At 45.3% G+C, this 22071-nt stretch overlaps 1 protein-coding gene across 3 annotated transcripts; it reads right to left on the bottom strand.

The window, feature by feature from the left end:
- Nucleotides 1-42: 42 nt before the first annotated feature.
- Nucleotides 43-20417, bottom strand: RIPK3 (receptor interacting serine/threonine kinase 3). Of its 3 annotated transcripts, none has more exons than XM_020815899.3 (13): nt 20285-20417; nt 17926-18130; nt 16376-16700; nt 15219-15379; nt 13569-13618; nt 12884-13054; nt 11007-11089; nt 9016-9199; nt 6697-6794; nt 5395-5467; nt 3797-3864; nt 2516-2597; nt 43-1098 (listed from the first exon to the last, which is right to left on the bottom strand). In XM_020815899.3, the coding sequence occupies exons 2-13, from the start codon at nt 18069-18071 to the stop codon at nt 989-991; spliced, it is 1551 nt and encodes a 516-aa protein (XP_020671558.3). In that variant the 5' UTR covers nt 18072-18130; nt 20285-20417; the 3' UTR covers nt 43-988. The 3 variants fall into 3 exon arrangements, with proteins under 3 accessions (XP_020671558.3, XP_020671559.3, XP_078234566.1); XM_020815900.3 differs by having other exon boundaries at nt 2516-2594; XM_078378440.1 differs by lacking the exon at nt 20285-20417 and having other exon boundaries at nt 17913-18035.
- Between the last annotated feature and the right edge of the window lie 1654 nt (nt 20418-22071).

The raw sequence follows: 22071 nt of genomic DNA, 5'->3' as shown, positions 1-22071 counted from the left end.
TCGAAAATCATCATCATCATTTTGGGGAAAAAAACAACACCCTTTTTTGTATTTCTTATATTTTAATTTTATTTTACATTTTTTGACTTTTCTTTTTTCAAAACTCAGGAAAAGAGCGCCACCCATATGCCTTGTTTTTGTGAAAAAGTTTATTTTCTTCAGACCAAACATGGTTTTACGTGCAGGATCGGACTCGAGGGGGTGGGTGAGGAGTGGCTTTCCTCAATCTATGAAGTTTGCCGACATTCACTATGTAGGAATAGCACATTTGTATCTAGTGTGTTTTAAATCTTGGTTTGTGTGCGTTTTTCTTCAGAGCCTCTGTCGCCAGCTAGTATCAGCCACAGGATAGAGAGAATGAATAGCTCATGAGCAGGGAAGGATAAATGAACCAAAAAGATGACCAGGAAGTACACCAAATTGCTGGTTTGTTGGTTCGGGTCAGTTCAGGTTTGCCAAAAGCAATGAACCAAAACAAACCAAACCAACAAACTTTTAAAGTGATTTAAATTTAATTTTAATGCCCATTTTCCCATGCCCATCCGTCTGTCCGTCGTCGTCCCCATCCCTGAAAGCCAACTCCTCCTGTCAATCAGAAGCACTAGGCAACCCTGGGAGGGACCCAGAGACTACTGGATTGGCAGGTCAGGCAGCCAAACGCATGGCTCAAAGGGCTCTGGGGGAGGTCCTTGTTCTTATTTATAAGACCAATTGACAGGAGGAATTAGCAGAGCCACTTCTGCTAGTCAGAGTGAGTCATCCTCATTTCTTCTAACAAACAACGAAATAAAATGCGACGTATGGATTGACAAACGGGTTCCAGCTGAAATTCTACCAGACTGTCCTCATGGAATGAAGTGGAGATGATGGTAAAAATGGAAGGAACACTGAGGTGGGAAAGACAATATTCAGATGTAGATTGAATGGCCTCAATGCAGAAGAAGCAGAAACGTCCATAAGAAAGCATCCATACCCTGTAAGGCATTGATCATGGCTTCTTCCCACGGCTTCCTGCATTTCTCATTTCGATATGCATGTTATTATGGTCTCCAAACTGGACGCCTCTGATGTCTTGACCATGGATATGGATTCCATTGTCTGAGAAAGATAAAAGAAATTGTTCTCAGTCTCCAAAATAACAATGAATTATAGAATACAGTGGTGCCCTGCATGACGATGATAATCCATTCCATTAAAATCACTGTTTAGCAAAATCATCGTCATGCGAAAACCCTTTCCCCCATTGGAATGCACTGAAACCCGGTTTAATGCGTTCCGATGGGGAAAATACCTCGTCGTCCAGCGAAGATCGCCCATAGGGAAGCCATATTGTGAGCGCCGATCAGCTGTAAAAATGGCTGCCCTGTGAAGCATGGGTCCAGAAAACACAGGGCAGCCATTTTGTGAAGCCGACGATCACCAGAAAAAATTATCGTCTTGCGAACAAACAGTTTGGGAAGCACAGATCTAATCGACGTCCAGCGAAAATCCCTAGAGGGTACCAAGGAACATCTTCCTATGTTTTCCTGGCCTGTTGGCACCAACATTGTACAGTGGTGCCTTGCTTGACGACGTAAATCCATTCCAGCGAAATCGTTGTAGAGCTAAATCGTTGTCAAGCGAAATAAAAAAGCCCACTGAAATGTATTGAAAACCGTTCAATGCGTTCCAATGGGCGAAATAACTGCTCGTCCAGCGAACATCCTCCATAGGGCAGGCATTTTCTGCTCCCTATCTAGGAAAAAACGCTTTACGATGATCAGTTCCCTGCTTCGGGAACCGATTTTTCGCTTTACGATGATCAAAACAGCTGATTGCCGGGTTTGCAAAATAGCCGCCCGCTGTGCAAAATGGCTCCCCGCTGTCTTAGGGATAGATTGTTCGCTCTACAGGGAGCAGAAAATGCCTACCCTATGGAGGATCTTCACTGGACGAGCAGTTATTTCGCCCATTGGAACGCATTGAACAGTTTTCAATACATTTCAGTGGGCTTTTTTATTTCGCTTGACAACGATTTAGTGATCGCAAAAACCTAATCGTTACGCGGATTCATCGTGGAGCGGGGTAATCGTTAAGCGGGTACCACTATAATAGGTTAATAATGCACAAAGCAGCAAAATATTCCCCTGAGTGGAGCAATGATAACAATAATAATAACAGCCTGGCTGTCAAGGAGGTTTGAGTTAGGCAACAAGTTTCTTGTTAAAATACCAGATGACTTTGCCACTGTGTTTAGTTTTGATTTATTCTTTGCTATGTATTTACTGGTTGGATAGCTCGGTGGTTTAGGTATCTGGCTGCGGAGTCAGAGCTAGGAATTTAATTCCCCCAGTGTGCCTCCCTGCAGAAGAACCAGCCTTGGTAACCTTGGGCAAGCTGAACCGTTCTAGGATGTGTCTAGAAGAAAGGAAGGGTAATCCAATTCTGAGTATTCTCTATCCGGAAATCCCTGAAGAGGGTTGACATAAATCAGAATTGACATGACAGCGCATGATGGTGATAATTACATACTTACATGAAGACCTAGGTTGAAACTGTGGCAAAAGGGAATGATCTTGGTGGAGAAATCTTGCATCCACTTGGGAGCTATAAAACTGCTAAAAAATGGTGCGGGATGAGGAAAGGAGAGAAATAACGAAGGAATAATTAAATGGGTGGATGAATGGGGAAAGAAGCTCCCTACCCCTACATTCAAGCATCCCTGTCTTCTGAGGGAAACCGGTTTGGAGCATCAGCTCGAGTCGCTGTACAAAACTGTGTGGATTTGTTCCAAATATTATTCTACTGCTGTCCTCATGCATCTTCTAGAAAAAGTGAGGAGGCCCATTGCCAATCTCATTATCTGGATGGGATCTATCAAAGGATCCCAGGAGATCTAGCTGTCACTCTTCCCAGCACAGACCTCCTTATCCATGGGACTGTTATCTGCAGTTTCACTTATCTGCGGTCTGAAAATATTAAAAATATTAAAAGAAAAAAACCACAAATACATATTTCTACAATGTATTTAACAGAACTGGCCACTAAGGGGTGCCAGAAACCTTTTCCAGACTTGCCATTTTGGGTGTGGCTACATAGGCTCTGTTCTGGTAGGGGGGAAAAGCAATGCACCATTTGACATGTTCCGCCGGTCTGAACAGCAAACAACCTCTTGTAGCCCGATCAGCTGTCAATTAGGTGTTTCCCCTGATCATCTGCAGAGGGCCAGGGGAAGTGATTTATTTATTTATTTATTTATTTTTACCTCACTTCTCTCCCTCCCTCTGTCAGGGCTGTTCTGTCTTTTGTCTTACCCCCTCCCGACTTCCCTTCCCTTTTTCTCTCCCCACTTTCTCTCACACTATCCCTCACAATCTGGAGCCATGATTGCAAAGGCTGCTGGAGGCTGCTATCTCCAGATGAAACAAGCAGGCCAAAAAGAATGGATGCCCTACTGCTAGGCCAGAAAAGTGAAGGACAGCTCTTAAAGCAAGAGGGATCATTCTAAGCAGAAACACTTAAACGCAAGGTCTATTTTTTCCAGTCCAAACCTTGCCATCAGGGATTCATATAAAGTACATTTATGCTAGTGTGGACAAGCAAGCTTCAAGAGTCTTCTTCTTTTGATCTCTCATTCTTCGTGTTGCTTTATCTCAGGAGCAAAATACAATAGAAATGGGGGCAAAAAGGTAAAACCACTCCTTGAAGAATCTCCCTATTGTCCCTTCCCTGACACCCAATTTCCCCCCCCATTCCTCCTAACCTTTTAAACTCCAGCATCACCATCATCATCACTAAGACTGATCAGTTCCCTTACCTGTTGATAAGGCAGGTATCCGGGGTGACAGGGCAGGTACGTATCTGAATAGGGACGGGGCTTTCTACCTTTAGAAAGAAAGGGAGAAAGTAGACAAAGACTTTTGAAATGAAGCTTCTCTTGCTAGATTGGGTTTCTATTTGACTACAGTGGTGCCCCGCATAGCGCCGTTAATCCGCCATTTTTGCTGCCCGGTAAGCGAGGGCAGGGTGCTAAAACACTGCGGACGGCCATTTTGCTGATCTGGCAGCCATTATGGAACCGCCGATCAGCTGTTTTCTAAACATCGCAATGCGAAGATCGGTAAGCGAAACGTTTACCGATCATGGCAATGCGCTGTTTAGCCTATCTAAACATCGCAATGCGATCACATTAGCAGTCACAAAAAATGCGCCGCTCTGCGGATTCATTGTTAAAACGGTGCGCTCGTTATGCGAGGCACCACTGTATTTGGTTTGAGATGCTGTGCCTTTTGTGTAAGTGTGTATGAGGATTTTAGCCATTAACATGCACTGTTGCTGTGATGCATGAGATTGATGGTAAGTTGGGCTCTAAGGCTGTATTTGTGACTGTTACTCTTTTTTTTTCCTTCCAAACTCTGCAACAAGATGAACACGGTGAAAGGCTAAAGGCACAAGCAGAGGGCTCAAACAGTTTTGAATCTCATATTCCATCCCATAGCCCTCCTGCCTCCCATGAAAGGGAAGTGCATGATGTTGACATATATACATTCGTTTTTTTAAGATCACGGTGAACCCTTTTACACAGGCACCCTGAAAGATCACATGAGTTCCACAGTGGGTTCATTGTTCAGGGATGGTGCATTACATCTGCTCTAGAGAGCAGTACAAACCTTGGTTTGGAGGTTCATGCTGCTTTGTTGGCCCAGCACCATAAATGCTATAAGGTCTCTTCCTTCATCCCATCCTGCCCAGTTGGATTCTCCACTCACCAGCCAACACACTCCGCTCCTGTCTTCCCCTTTGGGTATTTATCAAGTCCCAGCAGGAGCACCTGCTTCCCTCCTCTGCCTCCTCCAGCAGCCGCCCACTCAAAGGCAGTGCCGCAGGAATCCCTGCCCAGCCACCTTGTCTGAGTCGGTGGCTGCTGGAGGAGGCAGAGGAGGGAACAATGTGCTCCTGCCGGGACTGGTCAGATGCCTGAAGAGGAGGAGGAGAGCAGTGTCCAGCTGGTGAGTGGAGGATCTGGCTGGGGATGGGGGTGGGGCAAGAGAATTTACGGCACCAGTGGTGCTGAGCCGACGAAGCAGCCCGAATCTCCAAAGGGAGGTTCGTGCCCAACTCTAATCTGGTCCCCAAATATAGAATGGCTGTAAAGGAGCACACTGGAAAGGGTTGCTTAAAGGATCTCCCTTAAAGCAACCCTTTCATCTACCAGAGAATCGCTCCAGTGCCCCCGTCCCCCCCGCCCCCGGCCACGAAATAGAAACCTCACGGAAGCCTTTTTGATCCAACTTCGGAATGACTGTTGGGAAACACAATGCACTGGCACACTCTGCAAGCCGTCCAAATGGTGATCTATTCTCCTGTGTGATCACACCCAGAACATCATCCTTCTTAGTAAAAAGCAAGTAATACCTGCAAGTTTGGGCCGAGTCCGTATGTTCACCTGTGGGTGATAAGTTTCTTCAATGCCCGCTTCCTCTCCTCCCTAGGATAGAAAAGCATCCATGTAATTAATAAGAAGCTCCCGTTCAGGGCCCTTAAATGTTCATGCATGTGATATATACAGCCCCAGAGCTAATTAGAAAGCTGTTTCCCTCAGTCAAAGTACAGGTCGGTTACAGGTCCCCAGAAATACAGCTGGAGTCACAGGCAATCGTTCTGAGATCAGCTGGTGGGAGAGGTGCCATCTTGAATTCTTCTCTCAAGGCATAGTCGCCATTTTGGATTAGATCAAACATGAGGGACACAGGTGCGGAAGGTTTGCAAAGTTTTGAGATGCCAACTGTGCCTTTTGAGCTCTGAGAGGGCCCAATCCAGTTCTTCGCTTCCTACATTGGTGACTCACTAAGCCCTTTGTTGGTCACCGGTTACCCACCCAGTCCCACAGCAACCCTACCCAGCAGTCTCCCCTCCCCACAGGATCCTACTAGATAGATATTTCTCTCTTCAGCATCGTAGAGCATCATTAGATGACATGGCCCATTCTGTACTAGAAGAATGTGCTCTTAAGTACATCCTCTCAGCCTGCGTTCAGCTAATGACCTTGCCCTGACTGGTCACCTCAGAGCCAACACAAATTTGTGCTCATACTTGCTGCTTCAACCATGTAGCGCTGAAAGATTTGTACGTCTGAAGGGATAACAATGTATTTGCCTTGAAGTGTGATCCAGTTCTCAGAAGGGGAACAGATGGCCTTGTTTCTCTCTTGCCTGCAGGTGAGGGCAAGGAAGTGCCAAACGATTCTCCTTGTCCCCGGACAAGGTTAGGTATTTTGTGGGGCTCTCGAGAAGCGCAATAACCCCAATGGATATTTTTGGGCCAAGAAAGCAAATCTACATAAAACATTTCAATGCAGACCATGTGATTTGCACAAGATGACAAAGGCTGTTGCTTTGTTGCAGACAGCTGGAAAGATTAGATGTTTCAAGGAAGATATTTATGTCTCTTAAGGATCCCTCACGCTTCTGTGTGACAGGGTGGGCTTTTTTCTGCTTCTGAAAGGGAAGCAACCTTAACTTTCCACAGCTTTGTGTAAGTTATGGAAACCTCAATAAGGGTGGAGGAACAACACACCTATTTGGGCTCACAGAGACATCTCTTCCAGTCAAAATGACCGAAATTGACAAGTGAGAACGCAGAATTCAACGCACGCTCTTTACACCCTATTCAGAATGCTCAAAGGCCGATATGGGGCCATTACAGTTGTGTTCTTACTTTGTCACCATAAGCGCTTTGACTTCGTTGGAGAAACGGTGGGGCTGATGGTTTCCCTTCTGGGCTTGGTTTGGGAGAAGCTTCTGAGGGCGCAGCCTCTGAGAGGAAAGAAAGAGAGGGAGGGAGGGAGAAGGTGAGTGTGTACATTTTGATAGCGGCGACAAATACTACCGTTTTCGATAACAATTCTCATAAAGCTTAAGCAGTACAGGCTGTAGCCTTGCTGGCCTGGGGACTTGGGGAGTTGTAGTCAATCTTCCATGCTTGCATTTTTAAGAGAAAAGGCATTTGGCACATAACTTATCTGTGATGCAGGCGGGCTTGTCTCGTCCCCCACAATCTAACCCGATTCGCCATAGGTGACTCCACCCACCCCCACCTCACAATTCAGGGCTGGTTGAGACATGATAATCATCCATCTCTAAATTACTGCTTTGTTCCTAAAAAATGAGGAAGGGGCATCTTCACAACGGCTTGGGACGATATGATGGGCAGAACTGGAGAAAGTTACTTTTTGAGGGAATTGGACTCTTGAGAATTCCAAGACCAGCAGGGCCACTTGGTATTCTGGTTTGGCGATTCTCGGAGTTGTAATGGTTACAACAGAATAACGAATTAATAATAACATTTCCAACCTCTGGAATGTGTTTGCCAAATGTTCCAATCCGAATAAAAATAAATGCTCTTCCCTTCTTCCTGGAAATACGAGGAGAAGGGAGAAGGCACCAGCAAAGCACCAGAAGAAAACAAAAAAGGATATTGGAGCAGGAAAAACCAAACCAAACAAGCAAAAAAGGAGGGGAAGAAAAGGACAATGAAGCTTTTTTTCTCCAAGTCTCTCCAAGATGCCTTGCCATGGGGAGGTGAAACGGTGGCCCTTCCCGCTCTGGGTATGAGCGCCAGATAGGCTGTTAGTGGAATATTCTTCAACACAGGAAATGGGACATGTCTCTTTTGGGGTAACTGAAAGCATCAGGAGGACCACTCAGGGGTTTAAAAGGAAGGCCGTATGGCACGAAGCTCACTCCACTCACAGCTGGCCCTGGATTCCTTGCATCCCCCACTTCAGGCAACTGCCTCACTTTGGCTAAGAGTAGGGCCGGCCCTGCCTTTTCTGGGCGCCCTCCCTTCTGAGCAAAGGAAATTCACTCTACCTCACCACTCTCCTCTGCCATGGAGGCCAGTAGCTCTGAAGTCAGCGGCATTCGCTCGCTGGCGAGGAATGGTGCCATTAAAAATTGATAAGGGTTATCTTATGAAATCTCTATTTTTATGAGCTAATGATACGCACTGCATATTTAATTCGTATCGAATCATTCCCGTCACTGTATAATTCTGCCACTAATTTCCATTGGCTGGTCGTAATGAAGGAAGTTGATGTTGAAGCTGATGTCAGTCGGGGGTGGGGGGGAGAAAAATACATCTCTAAGTTTAGTCCAAATTTAGGCCCACAATAAATTCCACTTCCCGGGAAAGTCCTTTAAATTTCAGAATGAAAACCCAGAGCAGGTGTACACACACACACACACAGAGAGAGAGAGAGAGAGAGAGAGAGAGAGAGAGAGAGAATTTATTTTTTTATATATGCTCAATAGCTCCGTGGTTTAGGGATCTGGCTGTGGAGCCAGAGGCTGGGAGTTCGATTCCTCACTGGGCTTCCTGGACAGGGGCTGGACTAGATGATCTATAGGGTCCCTTCCAGCTCTGCAGTTCTAAGAAACAGTTTAATTGAACTGCTGCTGCCTTTTTCTCCATAAAGGACCCAAGACATCTTGCAGTAATTCAAACCATATAACAAGTTAAGAACATCATACAAAACTATATATGAAGAAACAATTGATCATTAGCGAAGACTGGGGGGGAAAACGGAAAACGTTTTAATAAAAATATTTAGATCGGCTGCCTGCAGAATGTTGTTTTTCGGGGGCAGAGAGGAAAAAAATAAATTATAAACGAAAGCATGTAAATTGTTCTGCGCACCCCATCATTTCATCCCAAGGGTCTGAGGTTGTCCTCAGAGAGTTCTTTACTTAGAACAAGTCTCACAAGAAGAAAAGACTCCTCGGAAAAGACACTGATGTTGGGGAAATGTGAAGGCAAGAGGAGAAGGGGACAACAGAGGACGAGATGGTTGGACAGTGTCATTGAAGTGACCAGCATGAATTTGACCCAACTTCGGGAGGCCATGGAAGACAGGAGGGCCTGGCGTGCTGTGGTCCATGCGGTCACAAAGAGACGGACATGATTTAACAACTAAACAACAACAAGCAAGTCAAGGGAACTCTTAGGCCTCCAGTATTGCAAGTTCGGCTTATTCACCGTTTTGCCAAGACGGGAATCCAGTGAGAGTCATTGTCTCAAATTTCTCTTCCAATTCAGAGGAAGGAGTTAGAAGTTGCTGTTGTTCCACTTTATCCGGCCTCCGAGGGGAAAGGCTGGCTTTCTTCACGTCTTGGACTGAGGTGACTCCACATTTCTTGAAGGAAGAGCTGTTCCTGTGAGCCTTTGAGAAAGACAGAAGGACATCTGTACTAACGGGGGGGGGGGGGGGCAGGGCATTTCTTTTGAAGTTACTGCCAATACTATTTCAAGCTCAGTGGTTTAGGCATCTGGCCGCAGAGGCAGAAGTTGGGAGTTTGATTCCCACACTGCGCCTCCTTGACGGAGGCCGGACTCGATGATCCATAGCATCCCTTCCAAGCCCTGCTGGTCTAACATGATTATGACAATTCCAAACTACCAAACACAGTCAGTTTATCCCATCTGAGGAAGGATATCCCGGATCTGGGAAAAGTGTGGAAAAAGGGAAACCCAAATGATAAAGGGACTGGAGATTTGCTTCATTTGGGTCAATATTTGGTAGCTGTTTATCTTAATAAAATAACAAGGAAAGGAAGATGTGACAGTGTATCAAATTATGGGGTAACACTTAACGAAATGCTTACTCCCACCCAGTTCTACCTGTGTCACCCGCGCGAGTCAGGAGGTGAGGCTGAGGACCCTGACGCCGAGGGAGGCCTGGAAGGAAAAAAACAAGAAACTGGGCCTTCTCGGTGGTGGCTCCTCGCCTCTGGAACAATCTACCTCCGGAGATTCACGCGACTCCCTCGCTGGGTACTTTTAAGAAACAACTGAAAACATGGATGTTCAGGCAGGCCTTCCCCCCCTTAGTTAATCCCTGACCTTTTCCCTTTCCTTCATTATTATGTTTTTCTATCTTCATCTTATTGAATTTTTAAATTATGTACAAATTCCTTTTTATTTATATATTGTTCTTGTATTTTTTTCCCCTTTGTGTGTTGTAAGCCGCCTAGAGTGGTCAATATGACCAGATAGGCGGGGTATAAATGGAATAAATAAATAAATAAATAAATAAATAAATAAATAAATAAATAAATAAATAAATAATGGAGGACCCCCATCTATGAAGTAACTGCTATTCATCATCATCATCATCATCTTAGAACTGGAAGAAATCCTATAGAACATCGAGTCCATCTCCTCTAGCTCCACAGCCAGATGCCTGAGCTATTCAGCGGCTCAAATAGAATACAGACTGGTGAGAGGTTCAGATAAAAGGAAGGACTTCTTCACAAAGAACGGAATTAAGCTGTGTAATTCACTAACAATACCAGGTGTTATGACAGTCGCCATTCTGGATTGCTCGAGAAAGGGATTTAGTAAATGCATACAAAGATTATACATATAATTGCAAAGTTCAGCTCTTAGCTAATATTTTCCTGATACTCAGAGACATATTGGAGAGAATATAAAGCAGTATACCTCTGAGCATCAGGAAAATAGAACCTGAGAGCTTCACAGTTAGAAGGTGAGAAAACATTTTCCCTCTAAAGAGGCATTTCTTTAAAACTGTCACACCTGAGAAATCACACCTACAAATCCAGGCCAGATGTGGTTTTCAAAGCATTCAGTCTCAAGTAGGATGATCATTGGTCTGTGCTTTTTTTACAGCAGACCATCTTACTGGTGAGAGATAAAGAGGCAAGCTTAAAAAAAAACACAAGAGGACATATTTGCAAAGTATAGTTAGAGCTCACCTGCCACCTAGTGGCTATTTAGAAGAATGCCTCAGAAATAAGAACAATTTAAGAAGATTTCAGGACCTTTTAGAAGATAATACATACATTTCACTGTGAGCTTTAATAGATACAACAATCCATTTCTTCAGAGTCAAATCTTTAGACACAGGGGCTGTGATACTTCAGGTTTTCTTTTTTATTATTATTTTTTCCTTTGGAAAACCCACAAGGCTAAAATAGAAATAATCAGATTTCCCCCCCCCTTCTTACCAAAATATCTTGAACTTCACGAACAGCAGCCCTTATGTGTGGTTGGTGACAACTGTATGCTTTCTCTGTCACTTGTGTGCATTCTGAGAAAAATGGGAATGAGGGAAATGTCATATCTGTCAATTCACAAACTAAAGTTTAATGCACAAAAAATGTAACTAGTTATGATAGAGATAACCTCTCATTCATATGAGCACACAAACTCAACAAAAGAAATACTAAAATGCTTTTAAGCTCCCTCGAAGTGTTGGAGAATTAACAATCATGCATTATTTGCAACACTGAATATCAGTGGAAGGAAAGTATTCAGCACTTAAAGGGATTCTTTCCTTTCCTGTTAACCGTTTAGCAAAGTTCTTTCCTCCCTCATATCTCTGGTTTGTCCCTCCCTGTTTGTACTGCTTGCTTTGTCTTCTCTTCCTCTCTGACCTTCAGCCAAAGCAGACTTGTAATGTTCTGCTGCTGACCGCCAACCATTTGGCTACAATGGCAAAATGAGCCTCCCTCATGGTTGAGACTGCAATTTCCTTCCTTTATCCTTTTTACTCTTCTGACTGCAACTGAAGATCTACTGTAAGTAAAGATTTTTTTCTACTTAAGTTACTCATAGAGGGTATTTTATATGCAAAAGTATAATTTCATTGTGAAAACAAACAAGCTGGGTGGAAACTGAGATTTTTTTTAGCTATTCACTCCTTCGCATTTCCCTTATGCTGCAGCAATTTGTGATTTTGTACTTTATGCTCTGCTAATTAGAAAATGAATTACCTATTTTACAACAAGAAGCAACACCAGTTATTTGTTTTGTCTCTAATTCTAAGGCTACCCCTACTATTAGGCAGAATGTATCATGTTTTCCATGGAGTTGATGCTGGGAGTTTACAAAAATGTGTTAGAAAATGGTGTGCTAACCAACCTTCTTTTTATCCCCTAAATAAATTTCTGCCTTCAGTCGTGATGAAGGATGGCATCTTTTTATCAGTGTTAAGTTGGCTCCAGCATGGGAGAATAGCTAGATATATATGATACATGTCATCCTCCATAATTTGGATATGACACAGAAACCTGTGGCTTTCTAGATATTGTTGGACTCCAACTCCCATCAGCCGCAGTCAATATGGCCAACTTCTGAGGAGGTCAGAGGGGCATAGGTTTGTCATTAGAGATGGGCATGAACTGCTGGTTCATTGGTTCATGGCGGTCAGAGGGGCATAGGTTTGTCATTAAAGATGGGCATGAACTGCTGGTTCATTGGTTCGTGGCGGTTCGTTTATAGACCAAACATGTTTTTGGTGCTTTGCAGCACTGCTTCCTCCAGCCACTGCCCAACCAGAGGCAGGGCCCTGGCTTCACTGCCCTTCCTCCTCCAGACACTGTCTCTGAGAGGGCAGCTGCTGGGGGAGGCAGGGCTGCCAAGCACTGAACATGTGTCCGGCCAATAAACAAACTGGCATGAACCCAAACCAGTGATTCTTGCCCATCTCTGTTTATCATCCCTGCTGTGTAAAATCCTGATGCCACTGCTTTGCATGAGAATGCAGTCAAAGTATTGCTTTACTCAAGCCTGCATTTGTCCATCATTAAATGCTATCGGGGGGAAAGATGCCAGCGACCTAACACTTGTGGCAAACTATGAAAGTCCCAGTTCTGGATAGAATTTAGCAGAAAGGAAATCCATGGAAAAACAAGAGAAGGAGCAGGAAAACCCACAGAAAAATGGGGAAATGTTAAACTTCCTATTTGGGGATTAGAGGAAAGTGCTTTCATCTATGTCAGGCGGTCAGTGTTCATGCTCCATCAGTTGTTTAATAGAAAGAAATTCATTGGTAAAGCAGCTCAACCCAGCTTCTGACTGGGAATATCTCACATCTATTTACCTCGGAAGGGTGGTCTCTTGGTTTTGTCATTATGCCAACACCATTTCATGAGATCAATCATGTTCTCCAGGTTCAACACATTGTCTGTCTTCTCCAGAGCCTCTGTGCTTGGCCTTTGGCCTTGCGGGATCAGGCGGCTGATCATGGAACTCATGTTGCCAGGTGGGAGATCTGAGCACGGAGAGATACATCAGATCATTCTAGACGGACACACAAATTTTTATGCAAACCGAGAACAAGTCCACACCGGTGAGTATTTATCCCTCAATGACACTACCAATTATACAGATGACCTCATTGTGTCAAGCAAATTTGGAAGCCATCTTTCACCATGATGGCTTGCCAGAGACTATTTCCGTTAAATACCATTTTTCCGTGTATAAGACACCCCCACATATAAGATGCCCCCCACTTTCCTAATCCAAAATTAAGAAATTTAAGTGGGGCTTAGCAAGTATAGGGGGAAAGGGATCAAAGTGCTGGAGGATCACTCGCTTTGATCCCTGCTTTCCCCTCCACTTGTTTTAGTTCTCTCCTCAACTTACTTCTGTGTATAAGATAACCCTCAATTTTTAGTCTAAAGATTTTAGACAAAAGTATAGTCTTATACCCAGAAAAATACGGTACGTTCCCAGAAATCTCAGGCGAGTCGAAAGTGACTAGGTGGGGGGAGAAGGAAACTTACGCGGATAGGGTTCCTGGCCAGCTAACACTGACCACATGAGAATGCCATAACTGGAAAGAGAGAAAGAAGTGGGTTAGAATTATAGGAGAATGCTTGCTTAGCCAGAGCTTCACACTTCCCAAGGAAAAGCATCTATAATTCCATCACCGGAGCTTCTACTGTGGTCCTCATGAGTAAGTTAACATCCTATAGAGCAGTGGTTCTCAACCTTGGGTCTCCAGATGTTCTAGGACTAAAATTCCCAGGAGCCTTCACCAGTAAGTGTGTTAGCCAGGATTTCTGGGAGTTGTAGTACAAGGATGGGCACCACTGCTATAGAGGGACCAGTGCTGTAAGCCCAAACATGAACAAAATTCTACTTTTTTGCAGGAGCAAGTTGTTGTTTAGTTGTTAAGTCCTGTCCGACTCTTCGTGACCCCATGGGCCAGAGCATGCCAGGCCCTCCTATCTTCCACTGCCTCCCGGAGTTGGGTCAGATTCATGTTGGTCACTTCAGTGACACTGTCCAACCATCTTGTCCTCTGTCGTCCCCTTCTCCTCTTGCCCTCACACTTTCCCAACATCATGATCTTTTCCGGGGAGTCTTCTCATGAGATGGCCAAAGTATTGGAGTCTCAGCTTCAGGATCTGTCCTTCCAGTGACCACTCAGGGTTGATTTCCTTCAGAATGGATAGGTTTGTTCTCCTTGCAGTCCAGGGGACTCTCAAGGGCCTCCTCCAGCACCACAGTTCAAAAGCATCAATTCTTCGGCGGTCAGCCTTCTCTATGGTCCAGCTCTCACTTCCATACATCACTACAGGAAAAACCATAGCTTTGACCATGTGGACCTTTGTCAGCAAGGTGAGGTCTCTGCTTTTTAAGATGCTGTCTAAGTTTGTCATCGCTTTCCTCGCAAGAAGCAGGCAAACAGAATGTGAATCTCACCGCCCCTTGCTCTCAAACCAATGAGAAAGTCCCTCTTTTTTCCGCTTACAATGAGATTTGTGTGAAGGGTCCCCTCCCGCTGCGAAATCTAATGAGGAAATCTTGAAGGATTTCTCAGATGTTGTGTGGTCAGTTTAGGGTTAAACTGCAGCGAGACCTCTGTTCACAACCCTTTCCATCGTTAATTAGTACCCAGCTCACTGTGGGACATAGTGTTGTTTGCATAATTGTGTTGTAAACCATCAAGAGAGTACTTTAGCATTATGGGGCGGTAGGTACGTAAGTCAAAACAACACCAACATAGCACCACAGTGTACAGAATTAGTACAATTTCTGCACAAAATGGCATCTTTTCTGCCCGAGAGCCATTGGTTAGGCATGGAGCTCTGGAGAATTTTGCAGTGTATTGTATGAAAAGACAGAGGGGGAAACCAACCACCGAAAACAGACAAGAAAAATCAAACGGTCTGGTGTCTCCTTTTTGCTTGTACAAGGGGAAATGTCAGCAAGAAGTCAAAAGTGTGACAAAACGTGGAAAATCACCAATAAAGGGAGACTTCTACACTATTATCTCCACATCTCTAGGACAGAGTAGTCTTGGATTGACCATATGATGCACTTGCCTCATGGCAGGCAGCTTTTAGTTGAGTTGTGGCACCGTCTGCAACTCTATGGTGCTCAAATATAAATATAGCGCCCCCTGGTGTATAGCAGCCTGAGTTCACCTGTAGACATCCGTGCCTGGAGTTGGATGGTAGTTTAAATCAGCAAAGGCCTCTGGCGGCAAGTATTCCAGTGTCCCACCATATCCTTCTCCTTCCCTGGAAGCTTGACTGGATGGACGAGTAAATCCTCGTTTGAACTTGGACAACCCAAAATCAGCCACCTAAGCCAGGGAGACGGTGAGATAAAGGCAGAATGGAAGGTAAGGTTAGAGAATTAGATATGCCCATTTTACAGAATGCCAGAGGCATGATCCGAGGAATCCATGACAACAATCTCTTGTCTTGTACCCATACTATTATACATTGTAGAAGCATCGACAAGCTTTTCACTGTGCCAAAGATGGGGCCCGCCTGGCCTCCAGTGGGAGGGAGTTCCAAAGTCTGGGAGCTGCCACAGAGAAGGCCCGCCCCCTTGTCCCCACCAAGCACACCTGTAACGGTAGTGGGACCAAGAGAAAACCCTCTCCTGATTATCTTAATACCCACACGGGCTCATAATGGGAAATACAGACTTTGAGATAGCTTGGGTCTGGCCCATTTAGGCTTTGTAGGTTAAAACATGAGGGGTGTGGCGGCGCTGTGGGTTAAACCACAGAAGCCTCTGTGCTGCAAGGTCAGAAGACCAGCTGTCATAAGATCGAATCCACACGACGGAGTGAGCCCCCGTCGCTTGTCCCAACTCCCGCCAACCTAGCCGTTCGAAAGCATGCAAATGCGAGTAGATAAATAGTGGGAAGATAATGGTGTTCCGTGTCTAGTTGCGCTGGCCACATGACCACGGAAACTGTCTTCGGACAAACACTGGCTCTACGGCTTGGAGATGGGGATGCGCAGCTTGCCCTAGAGTAGGACACAACTGGACTAAATGTCAAGGGGACCCTTTACCTTTACCTTTTAGGTTAAAACCAGGTTAAAATTTTGAATTGTGCCCTGGGAAAGCTTTGGTAGAAAAAGATTTTAAATCGATAAATATTTTAGGGGTCTATTTAGAGGTTTTGGGGCTCATATTCTCATCGACCGTTGGCCAACAGTCAACATGGTTTTCTGGTCTGAATCAATTTTGATATCTCTGATAGATTGCAGAGAATCCGACCTTATCTAGGGTGCATTACTCCAAAAGTATCCCCAGTCAAGAAAAAGGGGATGATGCCGCTCACCCGGACATGCAACTCTGCGTCCAGTAGCACGTTACTCGGTTTGAGGTCCAGGTGTAACAACGGCGGGCTCAGGTTGTGCAGGAAATTCATCCCCAGCGCCACCTGGTGGAGGATGCGAAACCGCAAGGCCCAGGGCACTGTGCTGACCCACTCCCGCAAGGTGGACAGGCTGCCGTTCTCCATGTACTCCATCACTAGCCCTACGCAGGTACCGTCCGGTGGCACTTTGCCCACATACAGGCCGTAAAGACGCAGGACGTACAGGAAGCGGGCCTTGTCCATGGCGCGGGCTTCGTTCAGCAGTTCTCGGGTGAAGCTGGCATTCCTGCAAGATGGTGGAATCACAACAGGGTCAAAAGCGGTATGGGGAAGGTGTATAGAATGTTTGAGAGGAGGATGGGATGTCACATTCGCCTGGTAGATCAACTGCTAGATACCTCAAGGGTTGAGGTCTCTGACCTACCCCAAAAATAAGCCCTAGTATGATTTTCCAGGATGCTCGTAATATAAGCCCTACCCCAAAAATAAGCCCCAGTTAAGTGAAACTCTGCCCTCCACCCTTGTGCAGCAACCAGAAGATGACAGGACTGTCTTTGAATACATGTAGATGGTTGTACATGAAAAAAGCAAAACATCCCCTGAAAATAAGTATGTGTATTTTAGAGCAAAAATTAATATAAGACCCTGTCTTATTTTCGGGGAAACGCGGTAGTTGTAGTGATAAACACAAGACATAGTCTTTCAGTGGTATTATATAAATATACAAGTTTTAATGAAAAACCTAAGTATCAGTTATACATTGGTGTAATATGTATCCTGTTCCTAATATTGTCAATTTTTTTTGCAGCTCTGATAGTTTTATTTCAGAGATCTACAGCTGATTTTAACATTTTATAAAAATTCTGCAGCATTGTTCCTAGGGTCCCGAATGACTAGGGGACCCACTGAAATATGTTTCATCCGCAAGCAAGTTAGGTCTATTGGCAGGTCTCTGTATGTTGTTGATTTCCCCCCTTGTGCTAAGGAGAAGAGATTATCTGTCACTGTGGTTGATGGGTGTCATTAGCTGGTCTTTTGTGTGTAGTGATCCCCTGTCTTTGTGGCTGGGTAGAGTTCATTGACCTTTTGCACACTGTATTTTTGAGAGCTGGGAGCCAAGTTTTGTTGAGCTTCACACTTTCCTCTTTTTTGTTGACGTTTTGCTGGTGCTTGTGGATTTCAATGTCTTCCATGTGCAGTCTGACGTAATGATTGCTGTTGTTGTCCAGTACTAGACAATCTCTTCTCCTTAGCACAACAATACACCCACAACAAGACACACTAATCACCCATCTACAGAAAAAGACAAAAGCCTATCTCACAGCCATAAATACTGCACTCCCAAAGCCAACTACACCAGAGCACAGAGTGCTGTCCTCTGAAGATGCCGGCCACAGAGACTGGCGAAACGTTAGGAAGAACAACCTTCAGAACACGGCCAAAGAGCGCGGAAAACCCAGAACAAGCAATTCATTCCACCAGTCTAACATCCACCCACTCATCACTACTACCGGTTGAGGATCTTCACAGCCACATCAATCCCCCACTCTTGGTGCCGGACCCGGTAGATGTCGCCAAAGGCCCCACGGTCAATGAAGTGGAAGTCTTTCATGTGCTCAGAGCTGATCTCCTCGAAGAACTCACTGGGACCAGCCATCTTTTCCAAATGGTCATCGGCTAGCAGTGAAGAATCTCAGTTTTGACCCATGTTCAGGCCTGTGTGTAAAAAAAAAAGTGGGGGTGGAGTCATTTCTGATGAGAGAAATCATGGAAGCAATTGAGGTGTGGCAGTGAGCACAGCCATTAAAAATCAAGCTAACCAATTCAGCCATGAAGCTCACTCCACCGCTGTGGTCCAGTCACTATATCATAGAGGTGGGAAAAGATAAAGAAAATCGGTGAACAAAAAATCTAGGACAGTGGTTCTCACCCTTTTGACGTCAAAGAACTGAGTCTCACCATGAGAGAAACAACAAAGTCGATTTTGTCTAAGCTTTCTCCAAGCACGACATTCGTGTGTCTACAGGAATTCTGTTTTACTTGTCATTTACAGGAACTTGATAGACAGAGGGAATATGGGATTAGGAGAAACACTCCGTGTATAGATAGCTCAATGAATTGTAACACCTGATCTTGGAGCCAGCGGTTGGGAGTTTGATTCCCAATGATGTCTTCTAGGACTGTAGAAAAACACACTGATCACCATAATCACCCATCTCCTGAAAAGGACAAAAGCTGATCCCACAGCTATAAATACTCAGCTCCCAAACAAACTGCACCAGAGCGCAGAGTGCTGTCCTCTGAAGATGCTGGCCACAGAGACTGGCGAAATGTTAGGAAGAACAACTTTCAGAACAGGGCCAAAGAGCCCGAAAAACCCACAACAACCAGTAGTTCCTGACCTTGGGTCCCCATATGTTCTTGGACTACAATGCCCAGAACTCCTGGCCAGCACAGCTAGTAGTGAAGGCTTCTGGGACTTTTAGTCCAAGAAGGACCTAAGGTTGGGAACCATGGTTGTAGGAGAAAATCCAGCTGCGTGAAGCTGGGCAATTTGAGTGCCGCAGAAGAAGACAATCGTAAACCACTTCTATTAAAATCCTTAAGAAAGGCTGCCACATATTGAAATCAACTTGATGACACAACTGTTACAGTTATTACGTTGTTTTCTTTTTCTAAAACTCAGGATTACCCATCAGCATTCACTAGGAAGGCATCCAAGATGGGAAAAATGAAGGAACTTATTTATATACCATATAGTCGAATTATGGGGAACTGTAGTCCATTGGAGGTTACTTAATTTACTTATTTAAAATACATATGGGATAAAGGTAAAGGTTCCCCTTGACCTTTAGTCCAGTCGTATCCGACTCTAGGGCGCAGTGGTCATCCCCATCTCCAAGCCGTAGAGCCAGCGTTTGTCCGAAGACAGTTTCTGTGGTCACATGGCCAGCACAAGTAAACACGGAATGCCGTGACCTTCCCACCGAGGTGGTACCTATGTATCTACTCACATTTTTACATGCTTTCAAACAGCTAGTTTGGCGGGAGCTGGGACAAGCGACGGGAGCTCACTCCGTCGCATGGATTCGATCTTAGCTGATCTTCCAAACTTGCAGTACAGAGGCTTCTGTGGTTTAACCCACAGCACCACCATGTCCCTACCCCATAAGATAAGAAAGGCCAAAAATACGTTATTTCCTTGTTTTGATTTTATGAAAAACAATCAGACAGGCTAGGGGCTGTCGGCGTTCAGATTTTAAAAAGCAACTCTTTCCAATTGCTTTTTGAACAAGACTATGAGGAGTTCCTGGGATTGGCAATGACAATTGACTACTTTGGGGGGTCCTGGGATGAGAACAGTAACAAACTGTTGTTTAAAAGTAACGGTCTAAGCTCTGTCCCGGCCACAGAATGAGCATGGCGTGAGAGAGAGAGAAAGAAAGTAGCAGCCATTTCCGGTGACACTAGGAGGAGGAGGGGGAGGAAGAACTTGAAAAAGCTGTTTTGGACTACATTGTCCAGTATCCATGTTCTCACAGGATTGCTATCCTCTGGGGGAAGATTCTGAGAACAGTCATGGAGGGGGGGAGGGGAACTTTTTTCAACCTGCATGAAGAAAAGGACGTAAGATGTCTTTGTCGCTTAGGATTTGGCTCTCCTAGCTGTTTTGAAGCTTCACAGAGGGATAACGGGCAGGACACGATAAGAAACTGTGGATCCGTTTGTCCTCTGAACCACTGGACAGAGATCAGTGATCCTAGAGGTCTCAAGAGAAAAGGGAACTCCGTGTAGACAAGCCACCCTGTCATTTCCCCAACCCCTTTTCCTGTTGCACCCTGCAGTATTCCCCCCCCACCATTCAGTTACCTGATCTCTCGACTTGCTGACTCGTCCAGGTGGGCAGAGTTTCCTTTGGTTTTGGAGCCCGGAAGCTACCCTTGATCGGCTTCGATTCTGCTCCTCTTCCTGCTGAAACAGCCTGGAGGATTACTCTTGTCAGAAGGTCCCTCCTCTCTCTCCCCCCCCCCCGCTTGCTTTCAGTTTCACAACTCCATTTCCTTCTTGGAGAGCTACAGCTGTCAACCAGGAATTTTGGCCAGCATCTCCAAAAGGCTGTGCTTTGATGTCCCCCTTCTTCACCATCCCAGATGTGGAGGGGAGGAAAATGCACCCCTAGCTGTCCACAAAGTGGAAATATAGAGAGAGTCTGTGTGCCCAGTCACAGACTAACTCTCTGCTTCCTTTGCTAAGAGGTTCCCCTGCTTAGCAAAGGAAAACCACTTGCAATCATCATCTGAGAACAACAAAGCTGGAAGGGACCCTTATTGGATCGTCAGGTCTAGCCCCTGTCCAGGAGGCCCCAGCGGGGAATCGAACTCCCTATTTCTGCAGCCAGATGCCTCAACCACCAAGCTATCCAACATTCATCTTGGCCACTGAGGTCCAGGATTCCAAAAGCTGGAAGAAAGGAGAGAGGCTGATGTTTGGTGGCTGGACCTTGCTCTCGCTTCCTTTTATAAGAATCGAGGGAGTTAACACCACACGCGTCGCATCGAGTTCCTGGAAGTAATCGCACGGCACAGACGATTCCTGTCTAGGAATTGGCGGATCAGGGTCATGTGCTCCATGTTTAACTCTCTGCATGGATGATATGAAAGCAGACGGGAAAGCACGTCAGTCCAGAGTGGTGAGCGTGGAAGGAGGCGAAGAATAAACAAGGGCACACCCTGCCTCAGCCTGAAGGTGTCTGCTCAGGTGTTCTGCTCAGGCTATGCTGGCACTCCCAATAACCAAGGTCAGAGTCTGTAGGTGAGCACACATGAGCCTGTGCTGGCCTTTGGAGTATGGGAAGAAGTAGACCACCATCACCATGACTTCTGAGACTTCTTGTTGAAGAGGCCCATAGGAAGGAAGCACTTAAAATTGCCCCCACTTAAATTCCCTGGCTTCCATGGGACCCACCTGCAGTGAACGGAGATCTTGGTGGGGGAACGGCAGTGGCTGAATGCAAGTTACACACACACACACACACGGACACACACACACACGGACACACACACACACGGACACAAACACGGACACCAGCTACCTACCTTCCTTACTCTGGGTGGATTCTGGACCTACTCACTCAGATTCTCCTCCTGCCTCTTCGACCTCCAGTTGATCTAACAAAGAATGATTAAGTTGGAAGGGGTCTGTAAGGCCATCAAGCCCCATCATCTGCTCAAGGCAGGAATCCAAATCAAAGCAGATCTGACAGAGGGTTGTCCAATTTTCTCTTGAAGGCCTCCAGCGTTGGAGAGCTCACCACCTCCCAGGGTCATTGGCTCCATCATTGTACTGCTCTAACAGCTAAGAAGTTTTTCTTCATATTCATCCCAAACCCATCTTCCTGTAGCTTGAGCCTGTTATTACATGTCCTGCAGCAGTAGATGTAGTACTCTTTTTCCTCTTTGCTATCCCCCATCTCCACAACATTGCAAAAATAGAAAATAATTTTTTAAAGCTCCCCTTTCTCAAGTTTTGGACTAGAAATCTCAGAGGATACCATTGACCTCATGACTTTACACGTAAGCAGCTCTCCTGCCGCCCCCCCAAAGAGCTATTAAAACTACAGATGACCTTGGCTTATATCTGTGGACAAGCCAAATCTT

Source organism: Pogona vitticeps, chromosome 6 (assembly GCF_051106095.1).
Source record: "Pogona vitticeps strain Pit_001003342236 chromosome 6, PviZW2.1, whole genome shotgun sequence".
Lineage (NCBI taxonomy): Eukaryota > Metazoa > Chordata > Lepidosauria > Squamata > Agamidae > Pogona > Pogona vitticeps.
The sequence above is the reverse complement of the archived record's forward strand: the minus strand, read 5'-3'. Positions and strand labels throughout refer to the sequence as shown.

What these genes read in the sequence shown, in the direction of transcription:
- RIPK3 (XM_020815899.3), bottom strand. Translation starts at nt 18,071, where the DNA reads ATGGCTGGTCCCAGTGAGTTCTTCGAGGAGATCAGCTCTGAGCACATG. An exon ending in TGGCCAGGAACCCTATCCGC is followed by an intron (nt 13,055 to 13,568) that starts GTAAGTTTCCTT and finishes CTCCGTGCTCAG; the next exon opens with ATCTCCCACCTGGCAACATG. An exon ending in GATACCTGCCTTATCAACAG is followed by an intron (nt 2,598 to 3,796) that starts GTAAGGGAACTG and finishes ACCATTTTTTAG; the next exon opens with CAGTTTTATAGCTCCCAAGT.